Raw genomic sequence first — 26,700 nt, forward strand, 5'->3', positions numbered from 1 at the left:
CAAATTTAAGCTATTTTATTATGAAACACGATCAAATCAACGAAAACATGCTAGTCTCCAAATAGGGTATGAGATTCTAATGGGGGGTTGGTAGGTCACGCTAGATAAATTGCGTAAGTGTGAGCTTTCAGCACGGTGCTGTGGCTGAAAGGTTGCATGCAATCTGGATGTGTAAGCAGGATAGTATCAAGTAGGATTAGGGAAGTTTTTGTCTCTCTTGGGCACTGGTGAGACTACTGCTAGACTTTGGTGCCCTGGTTTGGTGTCGACTATTTAAGAAAGCTGCTAAAATATTGGTGACAGTTTGGAGAAGAGCCACAAAAATGATTAAAGGTTTAGTAAACATATTTCTGTACTGAGCGACTCAAGGAGCTCAGTTTGCTTATGTCTATTTAACAGACCTGCAAAAGAGGACTTGATCACTTATGGCTTTGAGGGAAGAAGAGAAGAGTGGAGGCACAGACATCTTGATAGGGGTCTCTCCTCTCTAGCACAGTGCTTCCCAACAAACTTTCCCTCAGTGTGACCCCACTTATGACCCCCATTTCCTCAGCATGACCTCTCACTCCCAACCTGCAGGCCCCCTACAATCCCAGGTGTCCCTCACTCCCCTTTCACAGCCCCTCCTCCTCCCCCATCAGCACCTGAGTCCCAGCTGCCACCCGTGGGAGGTGGTGGCTGCTGCAGCCAGAGAGGAGCGCAGAGCCCAGCTTCCTGTCCCCCATCCCCTTCCCTGCGGGCAGCACTACTGGAGCCAAGTCCGTGGGTGCAAACTGCAGGCTTGGGGCTCCCTGCCCTGCTGCAGCTTCTGCCCAGAGCTAGTCTGGCTTGACTGCACCTCTGCACCCCACTGTGGGCGCAGAAATCTCAAGGAGCACATTTATCGTGACCCCATCCACTAATGTTGCTCACCCCATTTGGTGTTGCAACTCACAGTTTGGGAACCACTGCTCTGGTAGGAATAGGCTTAACAAGATCTAACGGCTAAGAAGTCCAATATTGGACATACTGCTTAAAAAAATAATAATAATATAGCAGTGTTTTATGGCCTGTGCTATGTAGACTTCTGCATAATCACAGTGGTCTTTTGGTCTTAAATCTATAAATGTTGGAGTTTAAAACATCAAATAAGTTCCAAAAATTCACACCTGACATGAATTCTAAGGAATGTAAGAGGGTGGCTGTTAGTTTTATTATGAAGCCTAACCAAAGAATTTGATAGAATTCTTTATTCTTATTTTTTTTTTTTTTTTACCAAAAATAACTGGAAGCTGAATAGCTTAATACTTACACTATTTATTGTGCAATGTTGGAACCACAACCTTTGAGTCAATTATAGGGGTTTCTTGTACTTCAGCTTTTCACTTTATAATGCAGTTTTTAAACCTCTGTTTTTTAAGTGTTCTGCTAATGACTCTTATTTGTCACAAGTGGCAGATGATTGTTTTAAAGGTCTCAAGATTTAAAATCCAAAATATACTTTGTGTTTTATGGTGAAAATATTTAGATTTTGTTTAAGCCTTTGGAGCTGTTTTTCCAGGACCTTCTTGTCATGGTTTTATGTGTGGTTGTGCATACAGTCTTACCTTCCTAGTCTGAAAACAAAAAATGCTAAATTAGGACTTTGCTTTTGAAAACACAGACAGAAAAAATGCTGGAGAGCTGAAAAATTTTCATATCCCGGTGTTTGAGACTCTCCTAGAATTATAGTTGCATGGAAGAACCAAAGCAGTGCCGTTCTGCAATGAAGAAGCCCTGTGCTAGCACGCCACACATGAGTACAGAGCCAGGCTGATCAAAGACTTGAATGGCCTGCTGGCTTTGTAAATTTCTCCCTCCACACTAGATCTTGGAGATCCTGGAACATCACTCTTGCCTTCCATCCCTCCCTTGATTCTTTCTCATGTATGCCATTTCACCTTGCCTTGTAGTACCTCCCATTGTCTTTGGACAAATCAGGTGCATGACTCTTACTAGAACCAAGCAAATGACTAGGATCAAATTTGAACTAGGTCACTGTTAATGACTGTAAACTTGAGAGAAGATTAAGTCAACAATTTGCTTTTCTGTGTCACAGATGCTACTAATCTGAATTCTCTCCCACCCAAAATATTACTAATAATAAAACTTCTGAAGAAATTGGTCCAGTCCTATAGAGGCATTTTTACCAGTTTATGGAAAATTAGAAATGTCAAACCCTTATGAAATAAATCTGAGTAACCCAATCCCAACAAATCTAATCACTGAGTATTCCATCTTCAGTAAAATGAAATTGAGATTTATGATGTCATTTCACTTTCTTCTACACTAATTTAAGAACAGAATACTGTTTTTATTCTTACCAATGACATGTGTGCAGTGAATTCCTCCCCCCCCCCCCATTCTGAAACTAGGCTATAGGTTCTACCATTTATCTTCTGAAATCCTAAATCTTGAAGTAAATTTATTTTAAAATTAAAACCATTCAGAATACAAAATTGCATATATGGTTTGTGTTCCCTTCCCAGCTCTTCTCCTCTAAAAACTGAGAAAAGCTAACTACTTAAAGATTCAAAGTCTTCAGTGGATTTAACTCAGCCTTTAAATCTAAGACTTGGTCACATCAACATTAGCAGTGTTTTGTTGAGATGTGACTATGGATACAATATACTAGCATAACTCTTCTAGAGTGAACAAAGTCATAAATGTAAAGCTTGTTCTTTTGTATCGGTATAAGGAAACTGATCCCACCTAAAGTGAAACAAGCTAAACCAGTAAAAAGTGCAAGTTTCGCTGTCACAACTGCGTTTACATTAAGGACTTCTGTTGATAACATCAGTTGGGATGAGACCTCTTCATAATAACCAACCCTGCTCAACCTAGCTTTGCCAACAGAAGTTCTTAAGACAGGTATATAGTAGTTTCACTCCAGAAGATGCTCTTACTTTGTTAGAAAACAGGAAGTTCCTTGATACAGAATTAATTGGAAAGATTTTGGCCTGTGTTGTATAGAATAGATCTTATTTGCTCGTTCTGGTTTTAAGGTGTGTGACTGAATATGTGTGGTTCTTTAGAGCCTATGTTTAGCTGCTCAAAATACATTTTATACAGGTTTGGGAGTCACAAAACTAATAAATTCAGACCAGCGATCACTTTGACAGGAAGATTTCACCAAAAGGAAAGCAGGACTCTTCTTATCCTGTTAGTGAGTAACCTGATGGGAAAAGCAGGTGGAATAAAGTCTGAAGTAGCTACTGGGGAACACCATTAAAAAAAAAAAATGTTTACTAGAAACCCCGTCCCTTCCTTACTTTTCAATAGAAATTGATTTATTCAGCTTCAGTTTGTTTTATTTACAGTTCTTGTTAATCTACTTTTGTGTGTGTGTGTTTTGACAGGGTAAACCAGACTTAAATACAACGCTGCCAATCAGGCAAACGGCATCTATCTTCAAACAGCCAGTAACCAAAGTTACCAACCATCCTAGTAACAAAGTGAGATCTGATCCGCAACGAGTGACAGAGCAGCCACGGCAAGTAAGAAGCTTATTACTTCCCCACTGTCACTGTTCAGAAAATGGTATTATGACCCAAGGTCCCTTTTGGGGTTTAGTTAATAGAGCTGAATACATTGTATAATAAATAAGGATTTATGTCCTTAAGGGAATTTCTATTAAGTATATCTTACTTTAACATGTGTGGAATAAAGCCTATTTAGTCAGTTCTGTCTTTTTATGTATATTTTTCAAAAAGTAAGTGAAGAAAGCTAACCTCTTAATCCATACCTTTGTTCAAAATTAGATTATTTCTGTCTGTTATAAAACTCTTCTAAAACACATCCCTTTGCAAAATTATGGTACTTTGACATCAAGCATCAAACTTCATTATATTTTACCTCTTTATAAAAAGGATACTATTTATAAAGAGGAAGGTGTAGAATTATACCTCTTATAAAATTTCATGTTAAAATAGGCTTTACCTAAACCATTTTTAAATTGGTATTTGTGGCATTTAAGTTCATTAAATCCACTTTGAGAGAACTTTAGTCAGAAGCTCATGTCTAGGGAAAAAATGAGAACATGCAAGATTTCATTTAGGTCCCTTTCTGATACTGATTACTCATGGTGTGAAAAGGATTCCTCCCTTGCCCCCAGCTAACAAATAGTATTGTGTATATCTGAACATAATTTAAAAGCCATACCCAAAAGGATCCAAGTTACTTTGATCAAACCCCTGTAGTGTCTCTCTTCAGGTTGAGATGGCTAGTAACGGCATAGGAAGTAACAGTTGTTTGTGTTCTGTACATTCTCGCACCCACTTTCTTATGAAAAAAGTGTTTGTTTGGGGGATAATTGCTGCTTTAACATTCATTCATTAAATTCTAGACTCCCTATATTATCATTGCACCCTTAAAGGTCCTGTGTGCTGATCTCCTGAGAAATAGGTCAAGACTATGACATGCGACTTGGCTTTGTTTTCTTTAAGAAGCTACATAAAGAATCTAGATCCCACATCCTGTGTAGTGTTTCTTCCTCTTCAGGTGAGCCAGGAAGAAGAAATTTCGACCCATATTGGATCATCTTGCTATAGAGGTATTTCAGCAAGATTTTGAAGTTCTCGACTTGCTTCAGTGTTGGTCCCACGAAGTTCAGCAGGGGCCATGTAAGTGTATCCCATCCAAATCTAAAAGATACATAACTGCATGTGTCTAAAGGCTCTTGTCACCACATTCCTTTGATTTTTTTTTTCCCCTTCAGCTGCTACACTTCCAGCGCTGAATTGTTCCTTACAGTGTGTGGTTCCTACACCAGTAATATTCCCTGAACTGGGTTATGGTTGGGAGGCCTTCATTGCAAAAGAAATGGATCTTTACCAGTTCTATCTTGATGGACTCAAAGTTCTTCCTGTTTGTCCGTTTGCATCCCCTCCCTCCCATGTTTGTAACGACTGAAGTCTTTTATGGCTATTCAGCAGTTGGTATGTAAACAAGTAATCTTTCATCCTAAAGATTCACATTCTAGACAACTGTCCATACTCAGTTGATTCAGGTCTTTGCCTCTTAAGAGAGAGTCTGATAAGTCCAGAGGGAATATGATCTTAAACTGAGCAAACCTGCCTTTTGGGTCATTTTGGTAACTTTTGATCAGATTCCAGTTTCATCTTTTACAGTATCACTTCTTGGGAAGAAGATGCAATTAGCTCAAGCAAACTCATTTTCTGTGGCTAAGCAGAAAGGTTTTCTGTAAATATCCAAGTTAACTTTTGGTTTTGGAACAGTGGGGGGTTTTATTTGACTATTTATATATTTAAACCTTAATTTACCATCTAGTGCTGCTTTTCATATGAGAATTACAGGGTTGATGTTAGAGCAGTGTTCTTGTTCTTTGCCAATCCACTTCATTGCTGTGGAATGGTCTCTCAAATTCCAAGAACATAAGGCTTGTATGAAGTAATCCTGTACATGTAAATCAAGTTTATGAAGCAAAACCTGGACTCTCTTTAAAGATGTAGGGGAATGGCAATTAAGCTAAAGATGCTGATTCTTCAGTAGAGCTCGTATTCTGGGTAGTGAAGAATGATTTGTAGTTGGAAGACTCCAAGAGCTTATAATTAGTTGCCAAGTTACTTGGCTGTGGAAGCTTGCAGATCTGAATGGATGATCTGAGGTACAAGAGCCAAGATTATGAGTGAGGAAGTTACTTCTAGCTCTCATGAAAAAGGTAACTGAACCATGGGGACCGGCTCCCTGCAACTAAAGTTTGCATCAGATTTTTCTTATCAAAAAATGTCCAAACTATCAAGGTGAATTATTGTAAAAGATCCTGCTAGAAAATTGCCACATGTATTTTGTTTGTAATGGAATTAGCAGTGATAGTAGTATGTAATTACATACTAGCTGCTTCAAAGATGTCTCAAACTGAATGTCAGATTTCCCTGGTACAACAACTTTTAAAAGACCAATAGAGTTGGACATATTAATAACTGAGATTGTTGACTCAAACATGGCACTATAAGCAGTTATTCTCTCCTTGCACTTCGACAACTTCCAGGGATTAGAGACTGAATACTACTTTGTTCAGGAAAAGTAGCAATTTAATGTTAGTCAATACATTTATCATGTAAATAGTGTTTATGGAAACAGCTTAAATTATTCAGTGCTTGTTATAGAGGACATTGTTTCTTTACATGAGGACATCAATTTTTAAGACTTCAATATTTTACATGATAATAGAAATCTTAGGTACAGCAGTTGCCAGAAGTACAAAAGGTATCAGCTCTCCCATCACCCATGCTACTGCGTATGTGCAGTATTCTGGTTTCTGTAGCCAGTGGCACACAGACCAGCCTCACAGCTAGTGTCTTTGACTCCCCAACCTGAATAACTTGGCACCCATTCATAGCTGGGTCACTGGGTAGCCTTTGCCATGAATCCAGAGCAGGGCTTGAATTGGCACCCCAGACCTGCAGCGAGCTGTTGAAACAGCTCTGTTTCACTCACGGGGGTGCAGTATGTGCATACATAATTTGATTGAATTTGTATTCTTAGATTCTATACTTATGTATGCTTTCCCTAGTAAGCAAAAGGCCAGCATGGTGTATAGTCCCTGCTTACTTTCAGGAAAGCAAGGATTTGATTCCCTATTGGATCTGATAGGATAAAGTGGAGAGAGACAACTGGAGATGCAGGCTCGAGGGAAATACATAACGCTTTCACAACATTCCATAATGTGATCTTCTTCCGTAGTGAGACAGCCCCATGGTGGCCTCCCTTCCCAACTCCCAATCAAATGCGTTTCCATCCAGCTAGATCTATCACATCCCTCTTTTCCAACATAATCCACTCACTGCTGCCCTCTATGTATGTGTATAATTCACTCATACTAAAAAAAAAAAAAAAAAAATTCTCAACCTACCAGCTTTTGTCACTTTCTTCCCCATTTTTTTTCATCCATTGCCTTATTCAGAGGCCTCTGGTTCACTTTCCTTTAGGTACCCTGGTCTGACCTCCTTCCTCTTGCCCACATCTTTCTCCCCTCATCCCCCTCCCTGAGCTAAAGTCTAATTAGACCTCCCCAAAATTCTTCTTTGATCTGGATCCTCTTGTGTTGGTCTTTGTACATCCTTTCAGTGGCAATTATTCTTCACAGTCATGGAAGAAACTTTTTCATAATTTCTGAAGTGATCTCTGGTGACCTCTTAGCTGTTTGTGGCAGCAGCTCCCTCAAGCAATAAATTCTTCTGGTTGTGGTAGTTCCCAGAATGGCCACCCAGTAGCAGTTGTCTTCTGATTTGGTGTGGGTACAGTTGGCAGCTCCTTTTTATGGACTGTCGGATCCTTGCGGCACTTGTGGGCTTCATGCTTTTAGGCATCTTACTTGAAGCTGTACACTCAGAGCATCATGAAGCTCCACAGCTCTTCACAGGCATTTGGAAAGGACTGTGAAACACAGCTTGGAAATCTTCAGAATACGTGCAACCCCAGCATTCTTGGCTTGCCCTCTTGCTTCCTCATTAAGAAAAAGAAATTCATACCGGAGGATCTGAGAAGGTCCACGAGCTGCATGTCCGGAGATTCCAGAACAGTCTTGTGGCTGACGCTAGGGACCGAGACTGTCATTTGAAGAGAACCTTTCTGGCAGGCCATGCTTCTTGTGGATGAATCAATGTACAGATGGGGAGTGTTTACTCACAAAATCCACATATCTTTCTTCATATCAGTCATTGCAGAGGCACTTTCCTAAAACTTGTTTGATATCAGATAGCGGTGTTGTGTTTACTGACAAGCTGTCATGTTTCTGCTCTAAATGCCTTGGTCATGCATTTAACTTCTACCTACTTCGCTATCATTCTAAAGAATCCTCATGCGCAAAATCTATTGCTGACACTCCCTGAGCTTATTCAATGTAGTAAAGTCTACTTTTTTGTTTGGTCTCTTGCAAACTTCCTTTTTCTTGCATTTTCAGTTGCATGGACCAGAGTTTTAGCTACCTAGCCATTACTGGCTGACTTACTGTCTAAGAGCTGTACCTCGTCCAGCTCTGGATTACCCAAGAGAAGGCAGCTGGTGTTGGACAACTCTCCAACATTAGCATGGATGAAAAATGTCAGAATAGTCATGGATGAAACTGCACTTTGAACTAGATTCATGAATCAGAGAGCCGATTTCCTACTCATTGCTGAAAATTAAAATGATTGTTTTATATTATACCTTGCCCCAACCAGAACTCTCTTCTCTTCCACAAAGATACCATTTATGGCAGTATTTTAGTCCACTGCAAGCTTTTGACTTTGGGTATACCCAGAAGGAAGAAGCAAGGTAGATCAGAGAACAACTTAAAATGTTGTTTAGCTAGTAGCTTAAGCTTGTACAGCTACCGATTTAATATTTCATGTCTGACTGAATGGAAATAAATGCTATAGCGAAGAAAGGAGTTTTGTTTCTCATGGCTTTCAGTGCCCCTGCCCTCTTTGTGCTCCATTTCAGCCTCCAGACTGTTCTGCTCCAAAGTGCAATTCAAATCTGTACCATCTATAAAACACTTTTCCTCTTCATGAAAACATCTAAACCTTTGATTCAGACTAGTCTGCATTCTTTTACCTCCAGGGTAGGGCCACTGCTAAGCCTGCTCATTTCTTCCCCAGAAGCATGAACAAAGGGGCAAGCTGGAGGGATAATTTTTTTAGCAGAGAGTAAATTTATGTTTTTGATTATGTGTCTGCTGGAGTTATTCTGTGATATGTTGATGGTAGTGGTTGTAAATGGCAAGATGCCTAGAGCATAGAGTAAGTGACATTTTGAGGGACACATGATGGCAGGGGGACAAGATAGGCACAACACATGTCTTCCAGTTTTTTGTGCTGTCCTGCTTACAGTTTCTGTAAGGACTTTTGATTTTTGAATTGTTTAACAGTCTAACAAAAAACACCTCTTACAACAGAAAGCTGAAAAATCCATACACATTAAGGAATTGGATGCTACCTCAAAGCTGGTATGCTGGAATCCCTCAAAATGAAATTCTGAAGTAGGTTGATCCTCTTGTTTACCCACTCATCTCTCATTACAATCCTGAGTAAATAAGGCAATCTGCAACACTTGCCTAAAGATCAGCCCCACTCCTTGAAATAAGACTTGAACTTTGAGAAAGGAGACTATAGAACAGAATGTAGCAGGCGTGATCCTGAGTACTGGCTTGTTAGCAAAAGCTAAACATATTGTGTATGTCTAGTGTGCCAGGAGCTGCTGCTTAAAATTGAATAGGGAAAATAACAGAGGTGCCAGTTTCTTGTGCACTTTCTGCTGTTTGTGGATGTCAGGATATGCAGCAAAAATTTAGGGCCAGTTCTCTAAAATGTTTCAAGTAGGCAGTGCCCATTTGGATCACTTACCATGTGCAGTGGTCTGTCTGGTGTAACCCAGAGGATTGGCATCCAAATTACTAGGTTAGAGTGAAATCCTTTAGGAGAATATGTATTTCAACTTGGTATGGCTGAAAAAGGATACAAGGAACTGCTAAGTTCTTAGGCTGCTTTTGCTGAGTGGCATAAAGTATCGTCTGAACTACTTGCTCTCTTTCTAACAAGCAGCTTCATGGAAGTTTGCGGTGATCTCTTGCTTAAATAGAAAGTGCATTTAATTGACTTACTTCACAGGATACCAGTTTGAGCAATCCTAAACATTGCAAAATGGAAATCTTACCTTGCTGGATGTGTCTTAGAAGACTTCCGGTATTTTCTTGTGCCGTTATTCCAACTTTTTCCAAATACTGGAATATGTATTGCAGAAAAGCAGTCCACCTTTATATTGTGAGTTCACCCTTAAGCTTCTGGCCTCCAAACTGGTGGATGAAAGAAAATGAGACAATTACCATCAATTGCATGTCTTAGATTTGTAGGTCAGATGGCCACAGAGTATGAGGGCTTTTCTGTACATGTACATCAGTGTTTTTCTCTGAGCACCTTTTGGAAATTATGTACTTAAGATGTTCACAACTTTTTGTTGATAGATGTAAGCTAATAAGATTTTGCAAACTGTTGTGGGAGATGGTGCCTCTAGAGTTTATTATGGGTTAGAAAATGGCACTAGAATTTCCTGTTTTTTGTTTGTTTGTTTTTTAAGTTCAGGTTAACCACTTATGGTTTCTGATAAGTACACCTGAGAGCTTACTGTAATTGTGTGGGCCATTCTGCTTTGTTGAATTCAGTTGATGTAAGAAACTGGGGAAAAACTCTCTCAGAACTTTATTGGAGACTGGAAAATATCACACTTTTCATCATGTACTAGGCTTCTTGACTTGATTTGCATGCAAATTTATGTAGCTTAATATGTTTTGCCCTACTGACTAGTGATCAAATTTGTTTTGCTCTAGACTTCAGCCTACTAATATGTCCTGTTCTGCAGTCATAGAATCGTAGAAAAGTAAGGCTGGAAGGGACCTCAGGAGGTGATCTAGTCCAACCCCCTGCATAGAGGCAGGATCATTCCTATACAAACCTGTCTAACCTTTTAGTAAAGCTACACAGTTGGCCCTGACACAGCCATAAGACCTAACGCACTGACAATGCTACAAGCCAAAGCATGGGGATGGTAATGGGCAGTTTCCTGCTGCTGCATGGATTGTTAAAACATGCTTGTGAGATCCAAATACAATTAATGAGTTAATCATGTCTTAAATAGTAACCTGGCCACACATTCAGGCAGTTAATGGCACAATAAAACAGGAAATAAACCATAAAAATATGTGCAATAAATGTGTGGCTGGTTTCCATTGTACCTAAAATTAAATGTGCAGCAGGGGCAGACTGCATGAGGGTCTCCAACTAGCCCTGGTGCAGTCCACACCAGCCAATCAGCTGATCGTTGACTGGCTATGGGACCATACTGGGGCTCAAACCAGCCCCTTTGTGGTCCCTGCCAGCCAAATATCAGCTGCTAGGTGGGGCCTTGGTGCAGTTGTGATCCAGCCTACAATCACCTGGTTGTCAGCCAGGTCTGGGAACCACTGCATCCAGTTTTGGTGGGTCCTCAAAGCCAGCTGATTAATTAGTGTATTTTTTCAGGCACATGGCTTTCAACTTGCCAGTGCAGGGAGAGCCCAAAACATTAATCCCAGGTTCCCCCTGCATGTGATTGGGATCCAGTCTCTGAGCCCATAATTACGCTTTGTTGTTAGGCCTGGGGATCAGATCCCAATTGCTCTTTAAACATATGTCCTGTCAGCAACCTTACAACTCATGTGGACGTACCCAATCCAGGTTTAAATAAGGGTGACCATCAGCAATATGGACTTCAATGGGGTCAGGAAAACCTGTTCAAACCAAAGGTAAATGTTTGGGTGGTCAGCAAGGATTGAGTGTCAAAACGGGTTGCTTCTGGAAATAATTCCAGCACCTCTACAATCAGCAATTATACTTGTGGGTTTCAGGTTAGAAATTGTGTTATCCAGTTACTATAAAAGATATATCAGGAGGGGCCATTTCTGTAAATGTCAATAGAAGCAGGTCTTTAAGTACTAAACTCACTTGTATATAGCCCAAGAGAGTTATGTACCCTCTTAGGGCTTGATCTTTCACAGTATAATTCACATAGAGGCTCACTGATGTCCATGACTACTTGCAGTGCTAAAGGTTTGCAAGCGTGAAACTTTTAATTTTGGATGGATAACCATTGATGTAAGCCAAAGAACTCCAATATTACTCTTTTTTTTTAAGTGCATATTCATATGATGAAAATGGAAAAGGCCAGTATAATTGCTCTATCTTTAAAACAAAAATTAACTTTTTCCTTGTAGGCTCTTGCAAAATAGGCAATGCTTCAATTTTTCTCTGAGGAAAAGTGACAGCTCAACATTTTGTTTGGTGGTTCCAGCAATAGAAAACCTTATCTATCATTTCCTTACTTTGTAACTAGAAAATGTAGTTCTTTTAGGCTTAGGAGATGCTGCATTTACCTAGGATCATAGCTTTGATTATAGCTGAACATTAATCGTGATGTACTTTTTCAGCCAAGTGAGAGAATGATCAGAAATGTAAAATTACTTAATCGTTCTCTGAACAAACATAAAAATATATAGTTGTGCTAATGCATCTACAATCTAGTAGAAATGCAGAATAGCTAGGAGCTACATTTCTAACCAACCTCTGAAGTTATGACTGTGCAGTCCCACATGGTTTAGAGGCTTAAATCTCAAGCCAAGTGGATTTTGCAAAGTAGGCATGCCTGGAAGAGTCTGGTCTACTAACTACCTTCCGAGAACACCTAACCTTGTCAGTCCTGAATTCGAATCTCATGATCACCTTCCATGAAAAACATGGCTTCTGTGGTGTAATAGCTTAGTGGCTAGACAATAACTTGTCTGGAAATGGGAGACCCAATTTACGGAGGTGCTTCAAACACACCTCTCTCCCCTCCCAAAGGAATGGCTCAAAAGTGGAGCAATCAAAACTGCAGCTTGGTGAGGAAGCTAAGGGACTTTGGGTTCTGGTTGCCACTTCTCAGACTGCTTGTGAATTTTGCTCCAGTGTTATTAGATGTACTGTATTTTACAACATTAGGAGCAGGGAGCAAAACCCAATGGTGTAGCTCTTCCTGGATACCTAACTGGGGGCTGCAGGTAGACCAGTGTTGATGAGTGGGATTTTGTACATCTCCTCCTCTGTTTGCCGTTGACTGGTTTGGGTCCCCTGATCAGCATAGTGAGTTTTGTGAGCCTCAGTCTTAAGCGCATAACTCTCCCCATTTAAAGAACAGGAAACTTTAGGCACTTTAGATAATGTCTCCAGGCTTTTTTTTTTTTTTTTTGATCTGGTCCTTAATTTCTTTTCCCTCAGTTTGCCCTCCAAAGAAAGAATCCCTAGCCCACATGGGCACTGGTAAAATAATAGGTCATATAATAATGTGGAGGATAGACTGTCTTAAAGGGTAAGGAAATTCTACCATGAAACAGATTTTGTAAAGAGTTGATGGTATAATATATGGGAGCTAATATATGCTCCCAATAATGCCCTCTGGCTAAACGGGTCAGATGTAATCTTTGGGTATATGAACCAGATAATATCAAATAGCAATAAACACAGGTTATATTGTATCTGGGGCTAGTGTGATTGCTTCAGGTCTAATGTCCATACTTAAGGTGACTGAAATATTGGAGAAGGTTCAGAGAAGAACCACAAAAATGATTAAAGGCTTGGTAGACACGCTTCATAGTGAGAGATCAAAGGAAGTCAGTCTGCTTAACTTATCCAAGAGAAGGCAGAGGGATGATTCGATTAGTCTATAAGGACCTGTGTGGGGGGTGGTGAATATTTGGTAAGAGGCACTTTTCATCTAGCAGGTAAAGGCACAGCATGATCCACTGGCTAGAAAGTGAAAGTAGGTAAATTCAGGCTAGAAAGAGTGTGTAAAATTTTAAGCAGGCATCAGAACAATTCATCCAAAATTCCCATTGATTCTCCACCAGTAACATTTAAACAAAGATGAGATGTTGTTTTCCGTGCTGTTGTGGACCGGCAGAATCTTTTGAATGTACAGCTGTTGGATTTACAGCAGGAATTTTGTCCAGGGAATTCTGATGACTTCTGCTTATGCAGACTAGTAGACTAGTTCCTTTCTGGCCTTTGAATCTGAATCTCAAAGTGCTTGTTTCTCTAAAATCCCTCAGAACCCTGCAGTGATAGAGGCTGTATAAATACTTGGTTGTCTTTATCTTAAAGAAAGGTGCTGCATGCATTTGAAGAATCAAGTTAGCTGACACTATGATGTCCATACATTTGGTGTCAGTATCAATACAAATAGTGTTCAGCATTGTTAGCTAGCTGTGATTCACTCCTTAGTCCTTTTATTCAAATGTAAAAATTTATGATCTGCTGTCCCAGCTCCATCGTCAGGTGCATCACAGAGGAGGGAAAAGCAACATTAGAAGAATCCTGCCAAGCTCTGATGCCTCATTGCCGGAGTACAGAGATGCTCTTATTTCGTTCCTTCACATATTGTGGTTCCTCAAATTCCCTCCTAGAACACTCCCCCCCCCCCCCCCCCCCCCCCTGCATACCTATATCTTCTGGGAGGGGCATGGATAATTGGGGGAGGCATCTAGGAATACTAGATAACAGCTGTAGCAGTTGGGACTTGGCGATTGTGTTTGCTGATAGTCTAGCCTGGCTAAGGGTTGGGTGCTTTTTTGTATTGATCTGTGACATTTTGAAAAAGCACACAACAGAGATTATAATCCAGATCCATAATCTGTGTGTGGGAGTTGAAAGGACCTACATTTAGCCAGAGCAGAGGTGTTCAACCCCCAGCCCAGTTTTGGCCTGTGGTGCTGTCATCCAGCTTGGGCTTCTTGCAGGTCTGGAAATTTGGTGGTGGGAAATCAGTTTCACCACTCCTACCAAATTTCTGGACCTGTAGGTAGCTCTAGGCCCTGTGTCCCGGATTGGGCACCTGGTGTGCAGTGCCAGGCAGGAGTAGCACCAGGCCCCTGCCTCCAATCCCAACACACAAGGACAGGGAGGGTGTGAAGGGCCAGGAAGGGGTGGTGCCATGCTCCCGGGCCCAATCTGGCTATGGAGGGACAGGAGGGCCTGTCGGCCACAAGGCTCAATCCCAGTGCTTGGGGCAGAGAAGGGGGTAGCACCAGGACCAAGGGTCTGATGCATGGGGTTTGATCTAACCCATCCCTGCAACAATTATCTGTCCCATGGCTCCGAAAGCTAGAGGACCCTTAAGAAATAGCTGGGTGGGGGAGATGAGGCGCCTTTTATTTATTTATTTATTTATTTATTTATTTATTTATTTTAAGGGGGTGCTTTTTTTTTTCCCCCCTTCAGAAATGTGTGTGTGTGTGTGGGGGGGGGGGGTTGTTTTGTTTTTTATCATACTAGTCTGGTGCAGGATTTTATTCCTGTTTTACTGGTCTGATAAATCTCGGTATACTCCAAGGTAGGGAGCTGTTACTTCTGCTTGATTTGAGCCTAGTTTTCTTCAGTGTTCTAGAATTTTAAAGGGAATTATTAGTTCATAGAGAAGAACTATTGCACTTTGAATACAATGTTTTTGTGATGCAAAAACTAGCAAAAGATGCTAACAAAAATACAAAGGGGCTAAATGTATAGGGATTAAATCAAAAGATGTGGGGGAAATAATCATTTTCAGATGCCATCAATAATATACATAAGGTAACCAACTTCAGAAAAAAATAGGACAAGAATCCTTGGTCTAACTCGAGTCAGAAAATACTAAGCTGGCAATAAAAGTTGACAATTTGGTGAGAGTTCACAGGAGGCATTTGAGATTTCCTTGGAAGCCCTACTACTAGCATAAGCAAACGATTAGTGACAGGTGCCAAAGAAGCTATGGAATAACCAGTATCTGAAACCAGATTGGAAAAAGCATCACTGATGCAGTCCTACAAAAAGCACAAGTAATGGGTCACACTGGATGGCTCAAGTGGTCTTACTGATGATTTCAGAAAATGATCTTATTACTGTTAAGATAATTTTTCTCATCCAATTAAGAGACCCACTGGCATTTTGATTAATCAGTCTCTATAGATAGATGTATATTGGAGAATAATTTACCGAACTAGGTGAGAAATATGTATATATGATGGAAAAGGTGTCCTTTTTCCTGTGCAGAGTGGGGAAGGGAGTGCACTTAATGCTTAAAGACAACTGACTTCTGCTAGCAGTTTTCTCCTCATTGCATAGTGCTCTCCATCAGTGGGGGAAAAAAAGATTTTCTTTTAATGAGCATTATGTAGCTGTCTGTTTCAATGAGGCTCATTTCCTCTGAAAGCATCAGGACGGTGAGATAGTACTTGCTTGATTCCATATAATCCTTACCTCTGTGTCCTGTATCAGTGACTTTGACTAGTAACACGGCATTTAGTTAAGTGGTTAAGAATTTTCTAATAGAACTGTCAAAATGCTGATTTTTGTCAGTGTTTTGGTAGAAATGTTTTGGTTTTCATGCCAAAAAACAGGCAGGACTCCTATTGGCTTGTGCATAGCAAGGGAATGCTAGTAGGGTTGGACTGGTATTGCATTAAGAACTTGGTGGCCCCCCAAAAGCGCTACAGTTATTAAAAATAAAAGTAGCAAAAGAAAATTTGTACACCTTGGTGAGACTTCTTATGATACTAATCTGTTTTTTGCATGACAAACAGGCAGGTTCTGGGTGCTAAAGTGTGTGTGGGAGCGGGGCAGGGGATAGTTTAGGAAAGTGTACAAAACATTTTATCTTTATTAGAAATAACCAAAGTTTGATCCTATCTCTATGGAGGTTAGGGACAAAACTCCAACCAAGGGGTGGGTGGAATAATCAATGAAAGTATAATAAAGCCCCAATCTTTAAAAATACTGATGTCATTGATTAATCTTACTTTAAATGATGTCAAGTGTTTATTGACTGAACCAAATGCTAATATGAATATGGTTGTTTTTGTTTTTCCACACCTGGTGTGTTTTTCTATGCTAATGAGCATTCTCTATCTTTCAGCTCTTCTGGGAGAAGAGGCTACAAGGCTTAAGTGCATCTGATGTAAGTGAACAAATTATAAAATCCATGGAGCTACCTAAAGGCCTTCAAGGTATTGTATGCATTTATAGCAGTTACATTATGTCTAACATATGCAATGTGTGAAAGAATGCTCATGTCACCTTTTCAGCTACTGTGATCTCACTTTGATTTACTTTATTAACCCTCAGATCTTGATGTGCTTGCTGGCAGAACACCTCCAACTGCTTAAACATGTTTTTCTTCTCTTATCAAGTTGTTTAACATAAAATGTGCTCCAGGATTGCACACTTACTGACACAAGTATAATTGATCTAAAACTCAATACATACTAGTTCACAGTTAGTAATTCTTTATTCTATCACACTGGAGATTTTTATAGGAATTTGGAGGAGTTGTAAAAGACTCTGCTGTTACTTGCCAACATTGACTTTGCTCCTTGTAGCATTAAAGCAAAAGTTATTGAGATGCTGATGTAGGTTATTATGAAAAGCTACAGAGAAATTATATTTATTAGAGCCCAAGTGATGTATTAATAAGGATACTTAAACATAATAGTTAGAGATGGACCCTAAATCATTAGTTCAATGATCTTAATAGAGGAAATTTTAGCTTTTGGTAGGTAGAAGTTAGTGTCTCTGTTTGTTTACTTTTAAATTGAAATTGAACTTCATTAATGTTAAATGATTTGTTAAAACCAACTGTAAAATATAGCTGATCTTATTGCCATTAAATATAAGCATACCTTTCTAAGAACAAATACATTTGTCTACTATCAGTAGACATAACTGTCTTGCAAACAGTAAAAATTCTGCCATTTAAAGCTTATCCATACCCTAGTAAGCTCTATGTTAAAGTTTAACCATGTATTTATTTGTGTTTTAGGTGTTGGCCCAGGTAACAATGACGACACCCTTTTGTCCGCTGTTGCCAGTGCTTTGCACACTAGTTCTGCACCTATCACAGGGCAGCTCTCTGCAGCTGTGGAAAAGAACCCAGCTGTTTGGCTTAATACATCTCAACCCCTCTGCAAAGCTTTCATAGTTACGGATGAGGATATTAGGTAAGGCACAAATCCTGAAAATCAATGAATACATCTACTTTTGTTACTTTAATATTGAGCCACAAAAGAGGAGGGAGGAGTGGGAGGACATACCATCCTCTTTATGTTAACTAATTTTCTGGGATTCAAGCAGGGTGTAACAGAATCACACCTATATGCCTAAGTCCACTTAGATGCCTAACAGGCAGAAGAAAATCAGCCAAAGAGTGTGTTTGCATATACTTTATAATGAACAAAGATTTTTGTTCATAGTTAACCAGAAAAAAGCCCACACCACATCGATCCACTTTTATGGAATAATATTTGTTGGGTGTGAGAGGTGTAGTGTGCAAGGAGTTGGCATGACTCTTCTTCCTAGTGGTTAGTGCAAGCATGGAAATGACAGCTGTAAGTCAAGGAAATTAATGGAGAGAAGGTGTTAGTCATAACTGGTCAGCTCCTAGTGACTATGCAGACCTTATATAAGTTGTCTATATATATAATAAAATGGATTACAACTTTTGAGCTACATGAAACTCTTCATTAGAGTAACTATCACTTATCACCAGTACTGTTTTATATTATTTTGGTAGCAAATTGTTTCTTGTTTGTTTTTAACAAGCCCTAAGGATTACATATTGTTACCATTAGGTAGGCTACTGTCAAGAAACAAGTACTCTGTCACTGGATATGGTGACTACTTTTTTACCTTACACAATGCATGGGCAAGAACCTAAGAATTAACTCTTTTTTTTCCTGGTTCTTTCTCCAAGGTTTTAAATATCCATTGTCAGTTCTCTAAAACCTGCTATTACAAACACTGTCTGTTTCTTTTTAGATTTTTTTTATCCAAATATCGGTTACCCTGCAGCGCACAAAGTCATGTTAGGCAGACTCCATAGGTTTGGAAATTTTGGCAGCAGGGGATTGGTGGCAATATTTAAACTGTTCTCAGAGCCACAGCAGTTAAGGCCCCACTGCTACATTTCTGGAGACCCCTGCAGGCCAGGTAACATGGCCCTGTGCGGGGTCCCTCTGCAGCTGGATCTGGGCACATGGGAGCAGGCTGGAGTGTAGCTGCTGCTGGGCCCCTCATCCAGCCAATGGAGTTATTGGAAGGCTGGGCACCATGAGTCTACCTTTATCAAAGCTTCCCTGGGATAGTCTTTGACATTCTGGTGTCTCAGGTTACGTTTATTGTATTTGTATTACAATTTACAGAACTAAAGCTCTGTCTGTACTTTAGTTAGCCTCTTCACTGACAGCCCTCTCGTCATGTTGCCCAGACACATCGTGTTCATCTGTAAAACTCTACTTCATAATTGCCCTCCACTAAAAAAAGGAGGTAAAGAGCCAGCCTTATGGCTCATTCTACTTAGAAATCAGCTTCTCATTTCCATGGTAAACTGGGAAACGCATAACATAGCTGTGAAAAAGCTAGGAGGTACTTGTAGATTTGCTGGTTGTAGCCATGTTGGTCTAAGGACATAGGCAGACCAGGTTCATTGAGTAGATGTGATATCTTTAATTAGACCAACTAAATAGTTGGTAAAATTTGTTATTTGCATGCTTTTGGGCAAAAACGCCCTTCTTCAGACATAGGGAGAGTTGTGTCATGGGCACCTAGGAAGTACCTGTGAAATTTTTCCCTTCATAGAATTTTGTCTTCTCAGAAAGGCAAGAATATTAAAATCCATTGTTGACCTGCAGCTCGACTCTCCTGCACATTCGGGTGTATCACCCTTCTAAGTTTCTTTTTTCTGATGGGATCTTCAAAAGTGTCTGGCTTTCAATGGTATTTTAGCTCCAAAGTCTCTAAGCCCTCTGAAAATTCCACCTTCTGCACTTAGAAACTGTTCCTCTTGACTTCACAAGGCCCATTTCAAAAGCACAGTTAGTTTGTCGTCATCTTTTTAACAGGCAATTGTAACTCTTAAATTTTTCATCGATTGTAACCCAAATCTTACAATACCTGTCCTGAATAACGAGGGGGTAAAAACCACCCTATTCAAATTTGCCGATGACACTAAGATGTGGGGAGAAGTGGGCATGCTAGAAGGGAGGAATAGGCTACAATTGGACCTAGACAGGTTACAGGGGTGTGCAGATGAGAACAGGATGGGTTTCAACACTGACAAGTACAAGGTGCTGCACCTGGGGAGGAAGAACCAGCAGCAGACCTACAGGCTGGGGAACTCCCTTCTTGTCAGTGCAGAGGCAGAAAAGGATCTTGGAGTCATTATTGATGCCAAAATGAATATGGGCCGACAGTGTGGGGATGTGGTCAGGAAGACCAACCGTACCTTGTCACGCATCCACAGATGTATCTCGAGCAGGTCCAAGGAGGTGACCCCCCCTCTCTATGTGACACTGGTCAGGCCGCAGTTGGAGAGGGTCCAGAGGAGAGCCACTCGCATGATCAGGGGTCAGCAGGGCAGGCCCTACAAAGAGAGGCTATGGGAACCTGTTCAGCCTCCACAAGAGAAGGCTGAGGGGGGATCTAGTGGCCTGTTACAAACTAGTCAGGGGGGACCAGTAGGCATTGGGAGAGTCCCTGTTCCCCCGAGCACTACCAGGAGTGACAAGAAATAACTGTCACAAGCTGGCAGGGGGTAGATTCAGACTAGACATCAGGAGCCGCTACTTCACTGTCAGGGCGGCTAGGATCTGGAACCAGCTTCCAAGAGAAATGGTGCTGGCTCCTACCCTGGGGGTCTTTAAGAGGAGGCTGGACAAACACCTTGACGGGGTCGTTTGACCCCAGTGCTCTTTCCTGCCACGGCAGGCGTTTGGACTCAATGATCTGTCAAGGTCCCTTCCCACCCTACCAGCTGTGAAACTGAATAGTTTGTCAAACTATTTCATGTCATTCCATCAACTAATGGGTAAGAAGTGAGACTTCTATATTTGAGGATGCCTAGTTGCATTGATCTATGAGCAGTGATCCCAAAAGAGTAATTTTAGGGTGGCTTCTAATTATTGGCCTTTGGATCATTTTCTTTCTTTTTTTAATGAAAGAAATAATTATTCCTGAGCAATTTTTTATAGCAACTTGTCTTACTGTGGATGTGTATCAAAGAGACTCCTTTCTAGTTACAGGATGTACATGCCTTGGATTTAGCCTGTGAGAGTTGTCTTCAGTACTTGTACCAGACAATACACAACTACTTGGAGTAGGCCTGCCATGCAGACCTATAAGAACATTGTTGCCATTTCATAGTAGCCCCTTGTAACTCTGGCTTCAGATAGTCATTGACAAAAATTAGATTGTTGCATAGAAATAATTATTGTTGCAGTGAAGAATGTACTGGTATACATGGTTATGAGAACATGTTTGTTTTTGAACTGTAACGTTGATCCTAACTGAAAAGGCACTAATTTTGTGGGACACCTCATTGCACTTGCTACAGCTAAATACTATTACTAAAGCTGCATTTTGCTGACAAAACAAATACTGCGATGTTGGTTCATAAACAAGGAAGTAAATCAGTGGAGCCTTACTGGCCTTTGAAGTATAAAAAAAATGAAGAGGTCATAGGGGAAGCTTAAACAGCGATCTAGATTTTGATTTTGAACATATAGCTGGAACTGTATTTTTGTTTAAAACGGTTAATTCAGTATGTGCAGGGAGAACACAGTGTCCATCAGGAAAAAAAAAACAAACTAGGTCTAAATATAAACTTGCATGGAAAATTAAAGAAGTGTTTCTTGTTTTGACTATATAAAGCGTGCCTGGCATCTGAAATGGTTGGGTTTGGATTGCCATATTTAAGAATGACAGGCTTTCCTGATGGAGCTTTTTCAGTTAAAATCAGGCAACTCCAAACAGCAACTTGTTTGAGTTTTGAAGGTTTTGTTCCTTAATGTTGCACGGGCACACGTAATATAGCAGCTTCTTTCACAAAGTAACTTACCTTTTTCTATACTGCTACTGTATAGTTAAGCAAATTACTTACCTATACAGTTATCAGGGTCTCTGTTTTGGTGGATATTTTTACTTAAATTACTCGATCTGATTCTAGTTATCATGCCTTGCCTCTGAAAACATTAAGGTAATGTTCACTTTGCTGAAATCAGTGGAGGAAATCCTATTGACTTTGACAGGGGCAAGATTTTGTTCACATGATCTAGGACCTGAACTTTAATCTTAAAGTGGAAAAAGGTATTTAAACCACAAGCTGCCTTGCGTTTCATTTTCAAAAAGAAAAATGAAGCCGTATTGGAAACAAAATCTAGAATCTTCACAATGAAAAGTCACTTAAACATCTTCATCATCCAGCATTGTAAGTGTCCTAAGGTGAATATATTTTAATTAAATGGAAGAATGAAAAACCCTCGTTCCCCCTTTTTTTTTTTTCCAACCATAAAAAGGTATCCCTGCAAAGACTTAAACTTTCTATGTGATATTTTTTATAACAACCAGCAGAGGGCACTTTTGAGCTGCTGCTCTGTTTTTCTATCCAGGCAGCATGCTGACTTCTAAAGAAATCTTCCAAACTTTGGTAATTTTAAACTGTAGAAGGGGGAAAAATAATCTTATTTTCCTACTGAAAAGCAACTATTGATTCACTCATGTACTAAAATCTTTCAAATTGACTGTTGCTGCTGTAAATTAGCATACAAAATTAAGTTAAACACTTTTAAAGAAATGGCATTTGCTTTAGGCCTTAAGCTTCTAATTTAATTTTTAAAAAGGTATTTATCCTTGAATATAGAGCAGAATTGCTTTGTCGGTGTTAAGTATTTGTTCTTAACAGTGAAATTCATGTGCTAGCTACAGTATAGGACTTGTACAACTACTGTATTTAACTGAATACAAGATGATTGAATGTAAGGTGATGCCTCAATAATTAGATTCTGCACATGGACTATTTATAAATGTATTATAATTTTTCATGCATGAAATCTAATTTTTGGAGGATCAACATAAATTCTACTGCAGGTGGGGGAAAAATTATGAGTGGGGCAGTAATGGGGCTGGCAGTGGAGGACAAGACAGTAAAGGAAGCAGTAGGGGGTAGAATGTGGTAGGGCAGGAGAGGGAGCTAATGGGGTAGAGGGGCAGGCAGAGAGAAAGACGGGCAGCTTTCCCTGTGCTACCTCTCCCCCTCCCCCCCATTTACCCTCCATTGTGTTCATATATCATTATTTTAAAAATATATAATATAGGAAGGAGTCTTTCAGCAGAGAAAACATTTTGAGTAACCTTATGGCATGAGTTTTTTTTTTTAGTTAATTTTCTCATAAAAAATTAACCATTAACTAGGAATAAATGACAGCATGGAGAGTTAGGGTGGAGTGTGGGGACACTTTTACACATGCTCCAGGATGCAGCACCGGACACTTTAATTAGCAAGCCACACTAATTAAAAGCAGCCACGCGTCACCTGTATCAGTGTCCCCACGCATCCCCATGCTGAAAAAACGTCAGCATGGTGTTTCGAGCTAAAGGTCATTGAATGTGTTTTATTTCAAAGTGCTCCACTGCCATTTTTTCAGTGTGGGAACATATGGGGACACATACACGTGACGTGGAAGGCTGCTGGGGTGTGTCATTTCTGTGCTTGTCGGAGCAGGCTCCCCACATGTCTGTAGGAGCCCTGGGGTTGCTGAAGTGGGGTAAGAGAAATGGTTGAGCTTCTTTTAGAAATGTGAAAAGTGAACTAGCTCATAGTTCTTAAGTGGAGCAGAGACTGGCTGACTCAGTGCAGGTAATTTTTAAGCCATGATCAGTTGAGTAGCACTGGTCAGAGGCACTAATTATGTCCAGTTTCTTTGAAATGAAAGGGAAGGATAGTGTTCTAGCAGTAAGGGAAATATTTTGACTTCATAAGTCTGAATCAGCTTTCAGTGCAGGATGAATTTTTGTAACAGTATTACAGAAGATATTATACACTTAAGTGCAGGTGTCAAGTAGATGTTCCCTAGTGAATTATACCAGGATGACTTGCTTAAGTGAATTCCATGTGGCTTTCCCTCTTCGGTTTTCTGAAATCTCAAGGAGAATTGTTCTAGGGGTAGCACAGAATGTTTAATAACTCCTTTATTGGTTTGTGTTAAGAGTGCAGAGCTTCTGAAGAATGAAATCTGGAAAACATCTTCCAAGTTAATTTCCTATTTCCTTTCCCATGCACCCTTTTTTGCTTGCAAATATGTGATAAGGAGTAAAAATGTCCCTTTCCTATCCATCTTACTCTCCTACCTCAGATCAGTTATAGTTCAGTGATGCTTTGGCCAGCTGTGCGGTTGTTTCCAAAGTGTAAAAGACAATCCCTTGGGGTCATGAGTAGAACCTATGCAGTTCATGGTTTCCTGATGTATCAGGAGCCTTATTCCCAGTTCTTTGCTCATTATTCTTCTAATGCAGATGACCTGAGATGGCATTATGCTATTTAGTAAAGTTAAAATATCCTATTGCATGAAATGTCACTTTTTAGGGCTGAGCTCCTCTAGGCCCAGAAAATAATGTGATTTAAGGATAATTTTAATCAAATATCATTGCGGCGTCTTCCTGAAAGTAGGGAATCGAGCATCCTTTGTCTTTCTCAAAGTGTATTAGTCATGATATAAAGGAAAACTACATGAGAAGGAAATGTTAGCAGTTTTCCTTTTCCCAGTTTGGTCAAAGCTGGAGCAGTAATTTTGCAGTAACTCTGCATTACCAAGAACTATCATGAATTTGAGAAAGGGGACTAGCAATCAACCAGACAAGAACCATGTATGAATAGTTTGAAGCCTGCTTCTCTATAGTCTTTAGAAGGCAGGTTAAATGACCAGAAAACCCCTGGATACTTCAAATGCAGGCCCTAGTTTGAGGTAAAGGAAAATTTTGTTCCTTTTTAGGAGCATTTTTCTTGAATATCTTGGGCATGTTAATCCCAACCAGGGAGTCCATGACATTTCAACTGTGTTTATTGTGTTCCTACTGGCTTCTTTAAAACATACTGCAGCCCCCATCCAGTTTTATTTTCATTACAGTGGAAGTACTGTTGCAATGAGTTAAAAGCAACAAATCTGATGTTTTAACTATTTTTCCTGTTCAGTACTTCGCTATTCAGGTTCTGATGATGGCCATAGAGCTTCAAAATAGTTTACACTATGGCATTAGGGTTTGAAGGATATCATTAACCTTTGAAAGCTGTCAGTGAGACGGAGGGAAGAAAGAAGTTTAGGATCAAAAGACAGACAGCACTGTCCTTGATTATACATCAGCATTTATACTGAATTCTGCTGTTCTCCTGCTACGTCTGGAAGAGGGACCCTTCACCAAATTACTTTTTGGGAAATGCTGAGTATTCCAGTAGCCATGATCAGGGGTTGCAGCTCCTGAGTTAAGTAGCCTCAGTGGCAGAGAAGAGCCAGGGTCTGGAAGTCAGAGGCTTGCCCCTGGTGAAGCCATGCCAGGGCTGGCTGGCTTCATGGGGTTGGCTGTTTTCTGAAGAGTCCTGGGGCAAGCTTCCCCTGAAAGGGGCTGATCTGTGACATGAAATATTTAATCTGCACCTTAACAAATGTGTATCAGTTTCTACTGTGGACCAGGTTTTGTGACTTTGGTTTAACCTTAACAGAACCTATTTCTTTTTTTTTTTTTTCTTCACAGCAACATGTCACTTCTGAGGCAAGATTTCAGGGTTTTTTTCCCCATAGGAAAGCAGGTTTCTTGGAACTAAATTACTTTTGAAATTGAATTAATTAATTTGTGGTCTCTTAATTGAAATGCCAATTGGGAACTAAAATTGGTTTGTATCTGTTCAGAACTGTCCCTAGAAACATGAAATTTTGCTCCCATAAAAATTTGTAAAATTCAGGTTTTCCTACTAGCCCTTATATGCCATACTGTAAAGCTGGGACACCCAGCATACTTGGTAAAAACATTTTCTGGTATTCCAGACCTTCTCTCTCCACCTTTTAAAATGGAATGTCCACCTCTCAATTGCAGCATCAAGCAAAATCCTGAGAGCTGCCAGGAATAAACACCGTCTTACATCAGCGTCCCCTGTACCAGTGCCTTCTTGGGGATAACAGAAGTGGGGAAGCAGAAGTTATTACAAACATTTCCCACACATTAGGACCATTTTCCTTCTTGAATCAGGAGTTGGAGTTTAATTTTTTTTATAAAATATCTTAATTCAAATTCTTTAGAGTCTCAAGTAGGCACAAAGTGAATTCACTGGTTTAGGTTCCTCTAACACAGTAGATAATGGGCATTGTTCTGTCTCCTCCTGAGCTTTATCTTGTTCTCGTGCAAGACAAATTTCTAATAGATTTTTTCCCCCTTTTTCAATAATTTTAGTTCAGAAGGAGTTTAGATTCAAGGTCATGCACCATTTCACCTCTGAAGTATTATCTAATATACTGTCATCTTTAATATCCCAATTGAACAACTTGGCTTTTAAAGTGTTCCTGTTACACACTGTTCATTTGCTTGGATAGTCTTTTCATTTTCACACTGATGCTCCTGCTGCCAGGTGAGGCTAGTCCTTTGTCATGCTTAGCCTAGATGGTAGTCTAATAAAGATTCACAGTAAGAACCTACATTTTTGGGGGTCATATTAATATTCTCTGCCAGTCTCTCTTAACTCTGCCCTTCCTGAATGCTCTTTTAATACTTGCCTTGTGCTCCTTTTAATAGAGTTGCTGTGCTGTTTGAGGCAAAGACTGTCATGGTTACAACTCCTTTTAATGAAACTTCTCTCTGCCTGCCACCTAATTTTTAAAGTGCATTTATACACTAGCAGTGAATCCAGGGGAGAAAAACAATTGGAGTTCCAAATAAATGTGGTCTGTTCACTACAACCATATCAAACTTACTTTGCTTACCAGTCAGAAGATCTCTACTAATGATCAGCTCTGTATCTAGATGGGACCTGTAAGTTAGATAGTATAGTCTTCAGCAGCATTACAGTTTGAAAGAGGTTAACAATTCTGGTGATAAGCAAGGACTAGATCTAGCCCATGCTGGCACATCTCTTGCTCCCAATAATGCTGTAAAACCAGCACAGATGATGTACCTTTTTCATTCATATCAGCAAACAACATAAATATCTAAACCTGTGGCTAAGACTAAGGTGTCTTGTTTACAGTATATTACAAGCTTAATTTCAGAAGTGTCAAGTACTCTCAGCTTCAGTTAGTTAGTTAATTAATTAATCTTTCTTTTATGCTGT

General features: G+C 40.0%; 1 protein-coding gene across 1 annotated transcript in view; it reads left to right on the plus strand.

The window, feature by feature from the left end:
* MBD2 (methyl-CpG binding domain protein 2) overlaps window positions 1–26,700 on the plus strand; it is a 58,057-nt gene that overhangs the window by 23,402 nt on the left and 7,955 nt on the right. Inside the window, exons 3-5 of the mRNA XM_059725277.1 lie at window positions 3,378–3,515; window positions 16,474–16,564; window positions 17,377–17,554. Coding sequence (XP_059581260.1) covers window positions 3,378–3,515; window positions 16,474–16,564; window positions 17,377–17,554 — 407 coding nt within the window. The remainder of the gene's footprint in view (window positions 1–3,377; window positions 3,516–16,473; window positions 16,565–17,376; window positions 17,555–26,700) is intronic.

This window comes from Alligator mississippiensis, chromosome 3 (genome assembly GCF_030867095.1).
Source record: "Alligator mississippiensis isolate rAllMis1 chromosome 3, rAllMis1, whole genome shotgun sequence".
Taxonomy (NCBI): Eukaryota; Metazoa; Chordata; order Crocodylia; family Alligatoridae; genus Alligator; species Alligator mississippiensis.